Source organism: Larimichthys crocea, chromosome III (genome assembly GCF_000972845.2).
Source record: "Larimichthys crocea isolate SSNF chromosome III, L_crocea_2.0, whole genome shotgun sequence".
NCBI classification, from domain to species: Eukaryota; Metazoa; Chordata; class Actinopteri; family Sciaenidae; genus Larimichthys; species Larimichthys crocea.
The window spans coordinates 37816899-37831695 of NC_040013.1; the positions used below are offsets into that span (position 1 = coordinate 37816899).

Consider the following 14797-nt stretch of genomic DNA (forward strand, 5'->3'; position numbering starts at 1 on the left):
GTGTCACCAGAGTCAAACGCCTGCTCCAAGAGACGCTCCCATCATGGTTATTTAGCCACCAGTTTCTCATTAGGATCTTTCTTTCTCCTGTCCCCATGGACAGAACAATTGGATTAGCAGCTAGTTTTTACAGTATATGCTCGACCCTTCTCCGTATACTACTTTTTTTTTTCTCTCTCTGTGTTTAATTGGTATGCTGTGATACTTTAATATTATGATAACACCACCGAGGGAATAGGAAGACATTATGCTGTAAATCAAACAGGACCGCTCAGTGATAATATCCAGTGGGAGAAGGTGTTAGAGTATAGAAATGAGGTGAGAGAAATGCTGCTTGCATTAAACCTGAACCCACACCTTTATTACACAGTGCTGTTTTAGGTTGCTAGATCCAGGTATTCAAGTGCTACCTTTGCTCATGTTTTTATGGAGACAGGGGCAGACAGGGGTCATGGTCAGGTCACTATAGGGTCAGAGGTTGATTCAGACTGTAAAGATTTATTACGTTTGAAATGACACTTTGAAACCTTGGATACACACAGATTTTGCCCTGAAGTTACACATAGTCACCTTTTTCTAATTGACTCACTGGACTGTGCTGTGACCTCATCTTGGCATTTATCGGAACTCTGTTTTCTCAGAACAGCATTTTCCAACATTGTATGCACTGTGCGTGTATGCATGTGTGGTATTGCGGTATTGATGATTGTTATAGTAGACATGTTGAACTAGTTTCATGGACGACCTAACGTCTCGTAAAGTGATGAGACAGAGTGTGACAATGTGATCTGGCATAGTTGTGGTTGCACTGCGGTTGTCGAGCTCCATCTCTCTTTCCTTTCACACTCCTCCCCCATTTTTTTTTCCTGTTCTGGGCTCCCTCACTTTCTCTTGCTCTTTATGTACATTCGGCTCATGTGTTCTTTTTTGTTTTTTTGCAAGGTACACTTTTAGTCAAGGGCTGTCATAGCCTAGTGTACCCATGTCATTTCACTCTCGGGGGAAAAATATAAAGTATTATAACTTTTGAGGAAAAGACACTGTACACCCTCAGTGACAGAAACCACAATGTGTGCAAGGAAAATAAAGGATGGCTGAAGGCACAATGGAAAGCACACATTTTCCCCTATCGATCAGCCACTCGTGTCCAGTTCGGTATCTGCTGTCTCTGCTCTCCCTGGGTCTTTAGAACAGTGTGAGTCCATTGATTAGGCTTTGTCCTGGTGTGTGCGCTGGTAAACTGGTGATTCTAATGAAGCCAAGTCCATCCAGCCGAGCTACAGGAGCAGTCAGCAGAGTCACCAAAATTGCAACAGCTCATTCATTCAACGTAATTAAAGCCAGTCTGTGTAATTGAAGTATTCCTCTCTCTATCATAGTAGCAGGGAAATTACATACTGCAATATGACTTGTTGGGCCATTGTACAGAATTTGTTGTGGTATAATTTAGTGGCCTCCCGTCCTCACTTCCTCCTGTCCTCCCCCCGTTCTATCCTCATCCCCCTTCTCCCTTCCTCTTCATATCCATTAGCCTAATGAACACCCTCCAATTTCCTGCCACCGGGACAAACACCGTTCACAGTATTGTTCTCTTCTCTTCACTGTGTTTATGTGTCTAAGTGGCATGCACACACACACACACACCTGCAAATGTGTGTCACATTTGCATGTGTGTTTGACAGAGAAAGCGGGCAGGAGAGAATGAGTTTGGTAAGCTCTCATTAAAATAGATGGCAGTAATCAAAGTGCAGAGCAATTAGACATGGCTGAGTGGGCAGAGGGTGTACACTGTGTGTTAGCGTGTGCCACTGTGTCAGGCCTATTGGTAAACATCGTGATAGTTCACCTCTCTCTGCTTGTGGACACGGAGCAGAAGAGCTATGATATGCAGGCCTGAGGGGCATGCTCACCTCAATTTATCACAGTCAGACTGGCTGTTTCTTTTAGTACCTGAAACAAGATTCTGTTATTAGCTAGTATTTATTAGTGGTATCATCTGTTCCGGGCGAATCTCATTTAATCATAGTGAAATGCTGGACCTTTTTTGACTTGATTACAGAGAAACAAGAGTCTGTTCTATTAAAAAAAACTACATTTCCTTTCTATTCATTTCTGTGAAAAAGCTGAAAAAGCTGGGTTTGGTTAGGTTTTGGTAAAACAAGCTAAGAAATCTGCCAGTAATCAGTCAATTATTATTTTTTTTAGAACTGAATGTATTTGACAATTTACAACATACTGCATCTGGACATCCTTGTGGTCTTGTGGTTTGCGTACCATTTAACCATGTTGTCCTGATCTGATTCCAACTGGGAATGTTTGTTGCATGTCATACCCCTCTCTCACGCCTCATTTTTCCTGTCATTGCTGTCATTACTGTCACTTACTGTCATTGTCGCTACCAAAGGAAAAAGCCAAAAAATAGTCTTAAAATTATGAACATTTTGAGATTCTGAGATTTCTTTCAAAATACAGTCAGTATGTTGGAAAATAGTTGCTGAAAACATGTGAAAAGACTTTGAAGGATATATTGCTGGAATTTGGGGTGAGAGGTAAAACAGTTTTTCACCAGTTTTCAGTCCAGGATTTTGTGGGTGGTCCTAAAGGGTGGCTCGATGACACGCTGAGGCCACCCTGAGCAAACCCCTGCACCCCTAGCGGAGAAATAGAGATGAATTCATTTCGCTCATAGTGTTTCAATGTTAGTCATGTCATTTTTTAAACTCATCTGACATCTTTCCTTTAAAATTGCTGCTTGACTGCTCCCGCGAGGGGGCATGGCTTCAGCACCTTCAGCGGACATGCCCCCACAGTCCTGCAGTTGAGAATACTGCTCATTTTTACCTGATTTTGACACCTAATTTCATAAACTTGTCAATATTTTTAATGCTGTGTAGTTAATGACACTTTCTTCTTTGGTCTGACAAACGCAGAACATATATTCATTCTTACTTTACACCGACTTTAGTGTGGATTGATGGGGGAAAAGGTTGAAGTATTTAGGCTGCCTGGCAGATTTTTACACTTTTTTAATAAAAATTATTTAATGGCAAAAGTTACTTAATAAGATTAGTTTTGGGTGAAATTAAAATAAGGCCTCTATTTTGTGTGTGTTTTAGAATACAAACCAAAGATATGTACTGTAAATAAATAATAGCTAGAATATTTTTTTTCTCCTGCTCTACCCTGCTCCATCTTTCAGAAATAAGAGAGGCACCAAGAAAGGAGATGCATTCACTGCTTTTATTCCCCACAGTGACATCTATCATGGGCAACCATCTCTAACCTAACTGGTTCGTCTCACATGGGCAGAGCTCCACTAACCTTCTCTCCTTCACACACACACACACACACACACACTCGCACAGGGAAAAACAGCACTGTGTCAACTCAGACCTGAGGCTCTAAGTGTTATCGCCATCTGCCACAGGGCAGTGCTCATCTTCTCCTGAGTTATTTATTGTGTTTTGGCTGCACTGGGCTGACCGTGGAGGTAGATAGGGGCATGGCAGTGCTTTACAGAACCCAGTTGTTCATTTACAGGTGAGTATCTCACTTGCATGTCCTGGGGGGGGGGGAACTGCTTAGGTGCACCAGAGGAAGAAACCGCAGAGGCAGAAATAGGAGCTATCAGAAATCCATGTTGTGTGAGCGATGTGAGGCCTGCTTGGTTTCCGCTGGCAACCGTGAAGCTGCTTCAAAATGCTGTTTGTGCATGTGCATCACGGAGGCCCGTCAGCGTTGGCAAGGCAACAGGCTGTCCATTTGGATGAGCTTAACGTGAGTAACTGCCACTTAACCCCACAAAGTGCTTAGTTGGATTTTCCCTCTGGGTTTTGATGGACAAAACAACTGGTTTGTGAGTGACATTTGTTTTTGGAGAAGGTGAATTTGTAATAACAGCCAAGAGTTTACACGTCTGACACACCTTTAAACTCATATTTAATGTATCCTGTAGAACTGCTAAATGGCCATTTGCTTAGAGTAGAATTCATGCTGTGTTTGTATTGAAACTTTTACCATTTGCATAGCACTAGAGGTGTCGTACTCTGCAATTATTGTATTACTTACAGTACGACGTAAGTGATTAAAGCATTTAAAGAACCCAACCTTCAGAGGATGAGAGGAGACAGCAGCACATATAAGGGCTTTGGCATTTCTACTTTCCGTTGGCTGGTTGAAAAGTGTGCTCATTCGGCACCCCCCCTCTCCTTTCCCAGACAAACAAAAAAAGGCACAGGTTGGACAGAAAAGCTGAGGATGATGGGCATTTATGGCTCCAGTTATGACCCCATCGGCACATTTTTGAGCGGGCCGATGACAAGCTGCTGGAATGCCCTGCCGTTTTGCAGAGTCGTTTGAAAACATGATTAACGGCGGTGGAACACAATAGGAATGTGATTCGCATTTGAGCGGTGGGTACGGGAGGCTAGCCTGGGAAATCATCCAGGCCCTAATTGCTCAAGCAGACCCTGATTCAGACAGCTGGAAATTACACACACAGACTCAAACAGATAGGGATAAAAAAAGTGTTTCTTACAGCCATGGCTTCTGGATTTATCATTTTGTAATTTTATCATAACAATAAATGAAAATGGGATATGTCTATGAACTCTGTGTCATGGTTACACTTAAGAAGCTACAAGTGAAGTCCACGAGTCTACTGTGTTAGGTATGCACTTACTTTTTATTGCATATTTTATAGTCAAACCCATCTTCATATAAATATCTTATAAAGACAGAAACAGGAAAGAAAGTGTAGGTAAAGCCACACATTTGTATTGTGTTTATTTTATTTTTCTAACTTTTCATTTTGTATAACATCCATAGGAAGTCACACCAAAATGGAAATTACGACAAACCATAAACGACTTGATTGCTCTGATAGATCTGTCCATTTCAGGCAATTTTCCCTTCTGTTGAAGTTGTTCCTTTTTCAGTAGTTAGGCAGCAAAACAGCTTTTTTAGGACGAGAAAATAAAACCTGATATGGAACAGTTGCTTCACTAACGTTTGTTGTGAACACAATTTTAATTATATCCCAAATAAGCAGAAGAACAATGGTCCAAGTCAACACATATTATCAGAGGGTCAGCAATTTCAAAAGCAATGAACTGATGAATGATGTTCCCTCTCATTCAATAAAACCTGTATTGCTCCATTTTAAGATTGTTGCTATTCCTCAGTATGAAGTATTTGCTTACTGAAGGGCTCTTTTGAGGTATTGGATATTTTTATATTAGCCTAATGAAAAAAGTCTTAAAGTTTTTTTGTCCAGAGGATTCCAGAAACTCTGTGTTGCACATCGTCTGAGGAAGCAGAACGCTGCTTCCTTACACTTGTGTATGGATTTATGGGTGATATAAAGAAAATTTACAGCAAGAATCATTTTGCAAGAGCGTTCTCCTCAGAAGTATAAACCCCCGTCTTGCCTTGCTCTCCTCCTCTTTGCTGCTCCGCCCTTCCATTTCATTAAGTCTAAAGACAGCCATGGAAGGCTGAAGTCTCGTCTGTCACCGCTGCTGCCTCCTCCTCCTCCTCCTTTTATGTTTTCAACCTCTCTCTAGACCTTCAACCGCTTTCTTTATACATTTCATGCTTACTTTCTTTTTCTTTTGCCCTCTTCTCTCAAAAATCATCCATTTCTATTTCTCTGCCCCTTTTGTGTGGCCAGACAGCCGTATAATTGTGGGCCGTGTGAGCAGCGGGATGAGCACCATGCTAGTGTACCTACCTACAGCCATTCTCCCGGCAGCGTCTTTGTTCCTGTTCCATTGTGATCGGCTAGCTAAAGAGAAGCGCTATACATGTTGTTTGGCTGGAAGACTGTCTGCAGTCTTTGTGATAAATATGGACCTCAGTTTCTCTCAAGTATTGTTACTATTCTTCCTCTTGCTGCCTGCTTGTTTGGATACCTCTGGCTGTGCTGTATAAAAGAAGATTAGCTTCACCTCTGAGAGACACATGCATGCATTCACACAAGCACAAACACTTGGTTGTCCCTCACTCTCTTTGTCCATACTTTCTTGTCCCACATATCCTCGTTGAGACTCGCTGTAGACTCCCTCCAGTTTGCTGCATGGACATTGTTCAGGAAAGTGGTTGGACTTGTGTTTGGAAGTCTCCTGTGTTCCACAAAAAGGTTGCACAAGTAAAAAATATACAGTGTATCTTGATTTAGATACACTGTATATTTAGATGTATCTAACAGGAGCTTTTATTTTGAAAACCATTACTCTGGAATTTTAACCATTTAGACTAAATAAATAAATAAAAAATAAATAACCAAATAAATTAAAATGAAAAACAACAAAATCAGTGCACAATGTAAACCTTAAATCACCAAAGCTTCCTAATTTAGCTCATTTTAAGTTTGACCACAGTAATAACATCATATAAGAGATTAAGTTTGATCAAACAGTGAGCTGGGATTAAGGGCTGATCACTAGGCTTTGTCAAGGTTTAACCTCTGGTTGTACAACAAAACACACACACACACACACACACACACACACAAATAAAACACAGTCAAAGGCAACTTGGCCTATAAGGGAACATGGTATAGAGCTCAGATAGAGTTGGTAATCTGCCGCTTGCTCGATCATTTCCTGAGTGCTAATCCCCTCCACCCCCTTTTTTTTTATATCAAATACACTGGTCAGGGCTGTAAAAGTGTTAGTTTTCTGAGGTGTTGATGACTCACTAGAGCTCTGTGCTGCGAGGGTGAAAAGAAGTGTTGGCCATGACTTGAAAATTCCATTTTCCTAACCTTCAGTATTATACAGATATAAATTTATCCCACTGATAATGCTGTTCTACCATTTTCCTTTTATTATTCAAGAGCTCTGCAGCGTTATTTAAAAACTATTTGCAATAATGCTCTTCAGTGCATATAAATAACATTTTAATAGGATGAACCATGTTCAATTTATTTGCAACTTAATAGAAATAAGTCGTAATGAGGCCACAGCCGTTTCCAAAACCTAAATACATTTTCAGTAAGATAATATAGTGTATGGAGTTTTGAAATGGCAGTGAGCAGAGGTTGGGCAAATATGGCCCAAGAGAAAATTTAATACTGTGAAATAAATGGCTGGAAGGAGAAAAAACATCTAGGTTCCTCAATGAGTGGCATTTCCACCTTAATCAACACTACTTAACTTGTCATACCTTCGGGCCTCATTTACATGTAAAGACCCTGGAAAATACTTTAGTTAATCACAAGATGAATAAGTGATGGTGTAGTTACCGTGGTTTTTAAAGTAAGATAATTGAATTTTCTGCTTAAAAACTCTAAGGGAAGAGCAGCTATGTATCGGCAATGCAAATGATCCTATGGAAACACATAGCAGCATCTGCACCTCTTCAAGGTGTTTCAGAGAGATTATTAAATTACTTTCCGATACATTTACTCTACAGAAAGTTTCCTTTGTTACTGAGTAACAAATCTTTCCTCTGTTTGAAGTAGGAGATGTGTGTTTTGTCATTAGGACCAATTCTTTCTTTTTTTTTTCCTTTACTATAATTTACAGTCTCTTATCCTTGAATGTGGAGTCGAACAAGGGCTAAGTTCTCTGGCAGGAGGCATTAGCTGGCTGGCTGGCAAGCAAACAAAATTAAATATGAAAGATGTTTTAGGGTTAAGCAAAGTCCTCGAGGTCCAGTTGTGTAAGTCCAGTAATTCAATTTAGATAGAAAATGTGTGTATGAATCCCAGACATGCCGAGAACCAAACCAAAGTTTGATTTTGTTTGTATGCTACTGAAAGAATGAGATACAGAGAGGAGTGACAGTTTTATTGTTTACCTCTAGCTGTTTGTGCCGACAGCACGGTGACAGTGAGCCAAACACACACTGACCCCTGATGAGGTTCACTCCCTTGGTCCTTTCTCTCTCTCCTGCCTGCCGGTTACACTAATCACTTAAAGATGCAGTTGTCATGGAAACTGTTTTATTGTCATTTTATTGGATAAAGTGGCCTTGAGCTGTATATTAGCTTGCCTCATAACTATAACAAAGTGATTTCTCTGGACTTTTTTTTATGCATCAATAATATTTGTGAGAGCATCTTTCGCCCTCTATGGTGGCAGACAACTTGACTTTTTCGGGCTTGTTCACTTGTCATCATCATTTACTCCTCATCGTCTTGCACTCCGTCATTTTTCTGCTATTGTTCTAAATCATCCTAATTAACCCTCGCTTTTTCTTACCCTTCAGATTTTGTCATCTTGTACCGTCTGCCTCCTTTCCTCCTCCTCCTCTCTTCACTTCTTCTTTTTTTTTTTTTTTTTTTTTTTTTTTTACAATTTCCTGAATCTCTGCTCTTTTCTATTTTCTGACACATCTTCCACTCTTTGTTTTCCATTCTCAACCTTATTCCTATTCCTGCACTTCACATTGTATCCTCATCATCATGATCCTTCATACGTTCTCCTCCTCCTCCTCTTCTTTTTCTAATCCTTCATCCCACTTACCTGCATCAGCTGCATCAACCCTCTTTTCATCCCCCCCTTCCATCTTCCTCCTTCCTCTTTCTTCCTCCTCCTCCAAAGTCCCTCATTCCTCTTTTCATCCTGCTTATTCCTCCCTTTTTCAGCATCACCAGCGTCTTCTCCAACTCAACCACCTTGCTATTCTGCATCTTAATGTTCTCATCTCAACGTTATCTCCTGTAGCATTGCCTCTATCTAAATGTTCAGTATGCACAACACTTCCAACTGGGGCTTTTGTCACAGGCTCTGTACATTATTGAAAGCGAGCAGATCACTAATTCATGTCAGCTGAGCCTTGTGGGGTTTGAGTGGAGGTGGGTGGGAGCTTGTTGCCTCTTGAAGATCTTTCATGTGGCCTGAACCATGCCTTAGCCATCACATTCCACACCTCTGCGCCGTCCTCCCTCGTCTCCTCTGCTGTCTCCTCAATCCTCTTATTTCACCTTACTATGGCCTTGTTCTGGCCTCTTACTCCTTCTCCTTTGTCGTATTTGTTTCTTGTAGCTCTGTCAGTCTCCCATGACATGGTCCTATGCCTCTGTTCAACCTCTTGCTACTGTATCAAGATCTCTACTGACTCTGTTTCCTGCTGTAGTCGTGTTCCATCTCTCTTCATTGATGTATGGTCTAATTGCTTTTGCTCTGACCCTGGGCACAGTGTAACAAGCTCCCAGAGGATCTTCTGCCTTGGCCTTTGTCGCTGCACTTTATTTATTTTAGATTTTTTTCAGTTTCCTCACCAACTCTTCCCAGTTGCTTTCCTTCATTAGCAGCTCTAATGCCACAGCCCCAAGACACACAGCATGATATTGTGATCCTGCTGGCTTAACTGAATGTAATCTAAGGTGACTACAGCACAAGATTCAGTCAGGAATGACCAATTGTAACAGGTCTTTTCAAGAGTGTAGTTTTTCTTCTATCCAGATCTCAGAGCGGGCCACACAGAGAGAAAATAGTTGAAGATAGAAAATGGAAAAGATGGAGTTAGAGGCAGGATGAAAAATAAACAGGGAGAAGTGGGAGGACAATGAAAAGGTAGGAAAGGTACTACCTAACATGGAGAGGCTCGCGGGGCAATGGAATTTAATAGAAAATGTGAAATATGAAGATGCAGCCCAGTGAACTAAAACAGACAGGTCAGTGCAAATTTTAACAGCTTTGGCTCCACTCAGAAAGAAGGAGAAATATGACACACATTTTAACTTTTCTTTCAGCAGCACCTTTCCTCCTTGATCTTGCGGTGTGATATGTTACACATCAAGTGAAATCCATGACTTGTGTCACCTTAAATGAATCCCGGAGCAAAAAAAACAAACAAAAAAACACACTAGCTTACAAATCAAGTTTTGTTTCGAGCGGAAATTTCTCCGTAGTGAATTCCCTGTTTGTGTGTGTCCTATTTTCACTCCGGTTTGCGAGACAGTGAGTATGTGGCATAAAAAAAACATGAAAGAAAAGAAGCTCAGATTCTCTCAGCAAGTCCTCGCGCATTATGCTTGGCCTATGGTGAGATAAGCCAGCCAACATAGATGGGTGAATATGAGCAATGAATTTGAGAATAACCTCAGTTGTCAGTCAAATTGCGTGAAAGTGTAAGAACACAGTTCTTAGTGAGCACCAGACCTCAATATTGTTCTTGTTTCACTTTGACATGAAGCTCAGTGATGGAAGACAACATCAACATCACAGTTTTTTTTACAGCTCCGCTTTCACATTAACACGAGAGAGCTGTACAATATGCGTGTGTGTGTGCTTGTCTCTTTTGTCTCATAAATATTCATGACAGAACACCAGCATAAAGATCAAAACATTTTCCCCTGAAGGTTAATAGGTCAAATACATTGATCAAAATCTAGTTGTTGCACACACTCCTCTCATTATAGGCATTTAAAAAGAATCATTTGATACAGATACTCTGATCTTCCCTCTAGCCCTCCCTGGTGTATAAGCTCTCGATCTCACACGCACACACACACACACATCTGTAGGTCCTTTGGGCCGGAGCACTGGGCTGAATGCAGATATCCTTCTTTGAAGTGAGCAAGCTCATATGTGAGTGTCTATACATGCACTTGCATGCACAAATACACACATATACTCCTGCTGTGATTCCTTGATCAGATCAGGTGTTTAATTATTAATGTGTGTTAAAAGAAGCAGAGGCAGGATATGTGAACAGTTCTGACCCTGCAGCTGTACTATTTAACCTTTACTTTGGAATAATCCTGCGTATGGGTGTGTGTGCAAGAGGGAGTTTGAGAGAAAGAAACAAAACACAAATGCCTGAGGTGACACTTTAAACATTTGTTCTTTCTCTGTGTCTCTCTGTAGGTGTGTGGAAATCATCGCCAAGGAGGGAAGAAGTCTGAAGGAGCTCTATCTTGTGTCTTGTAAAATCACAGACCACGGTAGGATACTTTCAATCACTGTCCCTTTGTTGCAGTCAAACTCCAATATTATTTTCATAACCATTATTGCCCACAGTCTCTACCATGATTCAGGACTCATTTGATTTTACGACTCGGCGCCTTGTGAGACTTGCAAACAGTAAAAATATTATTGAAAAGTTTCACACAGAATAAAGTAATGTTGGCTGGATCTCCTTGGCGCCGATCATAGATGTTCATATTGTAGTTAGAGGTTCACCTTAAAGTAGAAATAGTTTAAGCTAAACCAATTTGGAGAATATTGGAGTCTTTTGTCAGCTAAAGTACAATACACAGATGAAGTACTGCAGTACTGAAGAGTGCAATGCTAAGTAACACTGCTTGTGTTTTGAATGTTCTCTATTGTGTCTTTGTGTGTGTGTGTGTACCTGATAGTTTCACCAATAACAGCTTGTAGCCATCTACTTTTTCTGGGTGGCTTCTTTTTGAGAGACACTCAGTATAAGAAAATCAAAGTTAATTTTTCTCACTTGTGTTTCCAATCATCTTTGCAAATCAAAATAGCCATCCGCATTGTGCTCAAAAAGACCATTAAACTGGGATGAAAGCGTGTTTACTTGAGTTTGATTGTTGAGGTAAGTTTGGCTTTCAGATTAGTCCCATGTACTCTGAATAGCTGTTTTCTTTTTTTTTTCTGTTATGCCCACTCACCATTGTCAGATTGAATCTTTTCAAATTTGCGGATTGCAAATTGAAAAGGGACTAATGATATAACAAACTAATGGGGCTCCTTTTTGTTCGTCCTGTTTGTTTATTTTATTTTGGGGATAAAGTAAAGAGCCTTTACATTTAGTTTAGATTGGTACCTATTTTCAGTTAAACACAATATTACATTGCATTTAGCAGACGCTTTTATCCAAAGCGACTTACAGACGACTTATTGCTTCAGTTTTGTTTGTTTTTTGCCTTTTTTAACTGGCTGTTGTCTGAATGATTAGCCTATTGAAAATTTCACACAGAAGATAAAAAGAGATAAGAGATCAAGAAGCCTTCTGCTTGTTAGTCCCATTGTGTTTATCCGAGAGTTTAGAGAACTTAGATTGCGAGCTGGTTTTGTGTGAGCCTATAAAGCCCACTGAGACATTGTATGTGATAATTGGGGTATTGGTTGGCGTAAAACATTATAGTCTGGCTAAATGAATTTAAAAAAATGACTTTTTATCCATTTCCAACTATGACAGAAAAGGAGTTTCTGCACAATGATGTTTTTGTGTCACAAACATCCAGAAAGACTCTTTGTATGATCAGAGTTTGATCCATTCTGTCACATATAATTTTGCAAAGTCTAAAAGAGCCTCTTATCCCATTCGTGTGTGGGGAGCCAACGGGAAGTCAGCTGGCTTAGCCAGAGGAAGGCTCAAGCATGTGTGCTCTCTATTGGCTCGGCTGGAGAGGGACTATTGGAAGCCTGAAAATTGGTTTTGGCGTATGCGGCCAGTAAGCAACTGTCTAAAAAATGAATCGGGCGTGATCTTGGAATGTGTTATCCAGTTTTTATAATGTTGACCCATTTTGATTTTTTCAGCAAACCACATAATTATATTTGTCCGAGCGATGTATTAGACAGTTAGCAGTTTACATCGCCAGCTACTGTCTTTTTTCCCTCTGTATGCTTTTTTGTCCATCCCCTTGTGGTTTTTTTTATTAAGAAGTGACAACAGATATGGAAGAAAACACTAATTGTCCCAACAAAACTACAGTATGTCATGTGTGCTGCCACAGAGTGTAGATTTGATTATTCTCCAACACAAGCTGCAGTTTGCTGCTGACTTCTGTGTGACAATAATCACCTTGACCTCTCTGAACTTGAACCTTAACTGCAAGTGAGTGTGCGTAAAATGTTTCATGGGCGTGTGTCCTCTGGTGTTTGATGAATGACCGTAAGATCACAATAGTACACTAAACCAGGAATGCACACAAGCACCCCCTTACATATCCCTCTCGATCTCTGTGTCTCTCTAATCATTTTGACCAAGATGAATTGGTGATATCTGATCTTCTTCCTTCACTAATGACCCCTCAGGCCTCCTTTGGCTGATGATGGGATCTGTGTGTATTTGTGTGTGTGTGTGTGTGTACGTGTGTCCTTCAAGGATAGAGATGCCTGTTGTAGGAGTGTGTACGTGTGTCCTTCAAGGATAGAGATGCCTGTTGTAGGAGCTCTGTGCTCTAACAAAATGATTTGTGGATTTCCTGCTTCAGTCCCTGATAAATTAAATAACAGAAATGAGATTTTACATCAGCCAAGCTGGCCCCTATTTTTTCCGCCCATCTCCTGTGCTAATTATTTTTATTAATGGCCTCTCTGAGTGCATTTGAGATGTCCACAAGCCTCTTACGTTTGAGTGTTCTGTTTTTTCCTCCCAGCGTTTGCTTCCTGTGTGATTTTATAGGAGCTTTGAGGACAGACATAAAGACAGGTTTAGATGACAGAAAGAGAGAGCTAGGCAACATGTAATTTTACTCTCAGTGCAGATGGTTTTGGAGATTATTTTTTGAGGAAGAGGAAACAAATGGAAAAGGCGAGGATAGAGTTTTTTTTTTGGCGTAATGATCTTACTGAAAGCCCTATTAGTGCCACGAAGAAGAAAAAACACAGCAAACTTCCTTGCCTTCCCCTTCATTCATCAAAGAACATTAAAACCAATTAGCTTAAATAACATTTTGGCTGTATTCATCTCAGTATGAAGACTTGTTAAACACCTGGATTCTTTGATATAGCTGTTGAATTCACATATGTCATAACACCTGTAAGTAATGATTGATGATGAATAATGGTTACAGGAGTGAAAGATTTTTTGCCAAACCTCTAAAAGCATTCTGTCCAGATTTCATCCCACGTCTTTTCATTCCATACTCTGTTTTCTTTGTACTACTTTTTGTACGAGCATTATTTTTTCGGGCTTTTCTGACATTCTCAAAAGCTATTAACATCCATCTCACACACCAGTTCAAATGCACACACAGGTATCAACACTGTAATATGTGCCCATAAACCAACATCATGTCAAGAGGCACAAAATAAGTGCATAAAGGTACAGGTACTACGAAAAGAAAAGAAAAAATAACAAGTGCACAAACAACAAAGTCATTTTAAGTTCAGTAAAACAAGTGAAACTACAAAACGACACTTTTATTGCCATTTAATATCCACTAATTATATAGTTAATGATATTCACTCTTGACTATTGATATTGACTATTGACTCTACAGAAGCGTTGTGAAGGCTATCCAGAAACATGAAGTACAGTATGGCCTCAAGACACCAGGATTGCTCAGTAGTTTGTGTGGATTTCAAAGGCAGGGAATCCATATGGAAAACATTTAGTATTACCCTGGGACTCAAAGTTTTTTAGATAATACAATACTCATCTTTTCATATGGCGACCCTCCAGCTGCAGGCCTTTCAGCAATTTCAAGTCCTGACCCTTTGTGTAAGAACCCCTAATCTTCAGAGCACTCATTTATCACTGCCACTACTAGGCTTTCCGGGCTGTAAAGACACTTTTCAACACATTCAGTAATTATATATTGAAATGTCCTGTTGCAATTGTTAAAGTGGTGCTAGTGTGAGTTGGAGACGTTTAAGGTCTAGAAATGGATTCAGAGAAAAAAAAAAAGCCTTCCAAAATCTCCTGAGATAGACGGGTCTGTTGAAATTATTTGAGCTGTTATGAATGACTTGATAATGAAAATAAGATTTAAAAACTTGCACCCGAGAAGATACAATTGGAATGAGTCAGCATAAATGGTAAATTGTTGCATTTATATAACACTTTTGTCCAAAGCACTGTATAATTTGTCCCTCGCTCACAGACACATACATACACACTCACACACTCTGATTAACAGTGAGCTACC

The 14797-nt window shown here is 40.1% G+C and overlaps 1 protein-coding gene across 1 annotated transcript in view; it reads left to right on the forward strand.

The window, feature by feature from the left end:
• fbxl17 (F-box and leucine-rich repeat protein 17) overlaps positions 1–14797 on the forward strand; it is a 204701-nt gene that overhangs the window by 131382 nt on the left and 58522 nt on the right. Inside the window, exon 9 of the mRNA XM_027277410.1 lies at positions 10821–10897. Within this exon, the coding sequence (XP_027133211.1) occupies positions 10821–10897 (77 nt within the window). The remainder of the gene's footprint in view (positions 1–10820; positions 10898–14797) is intronic.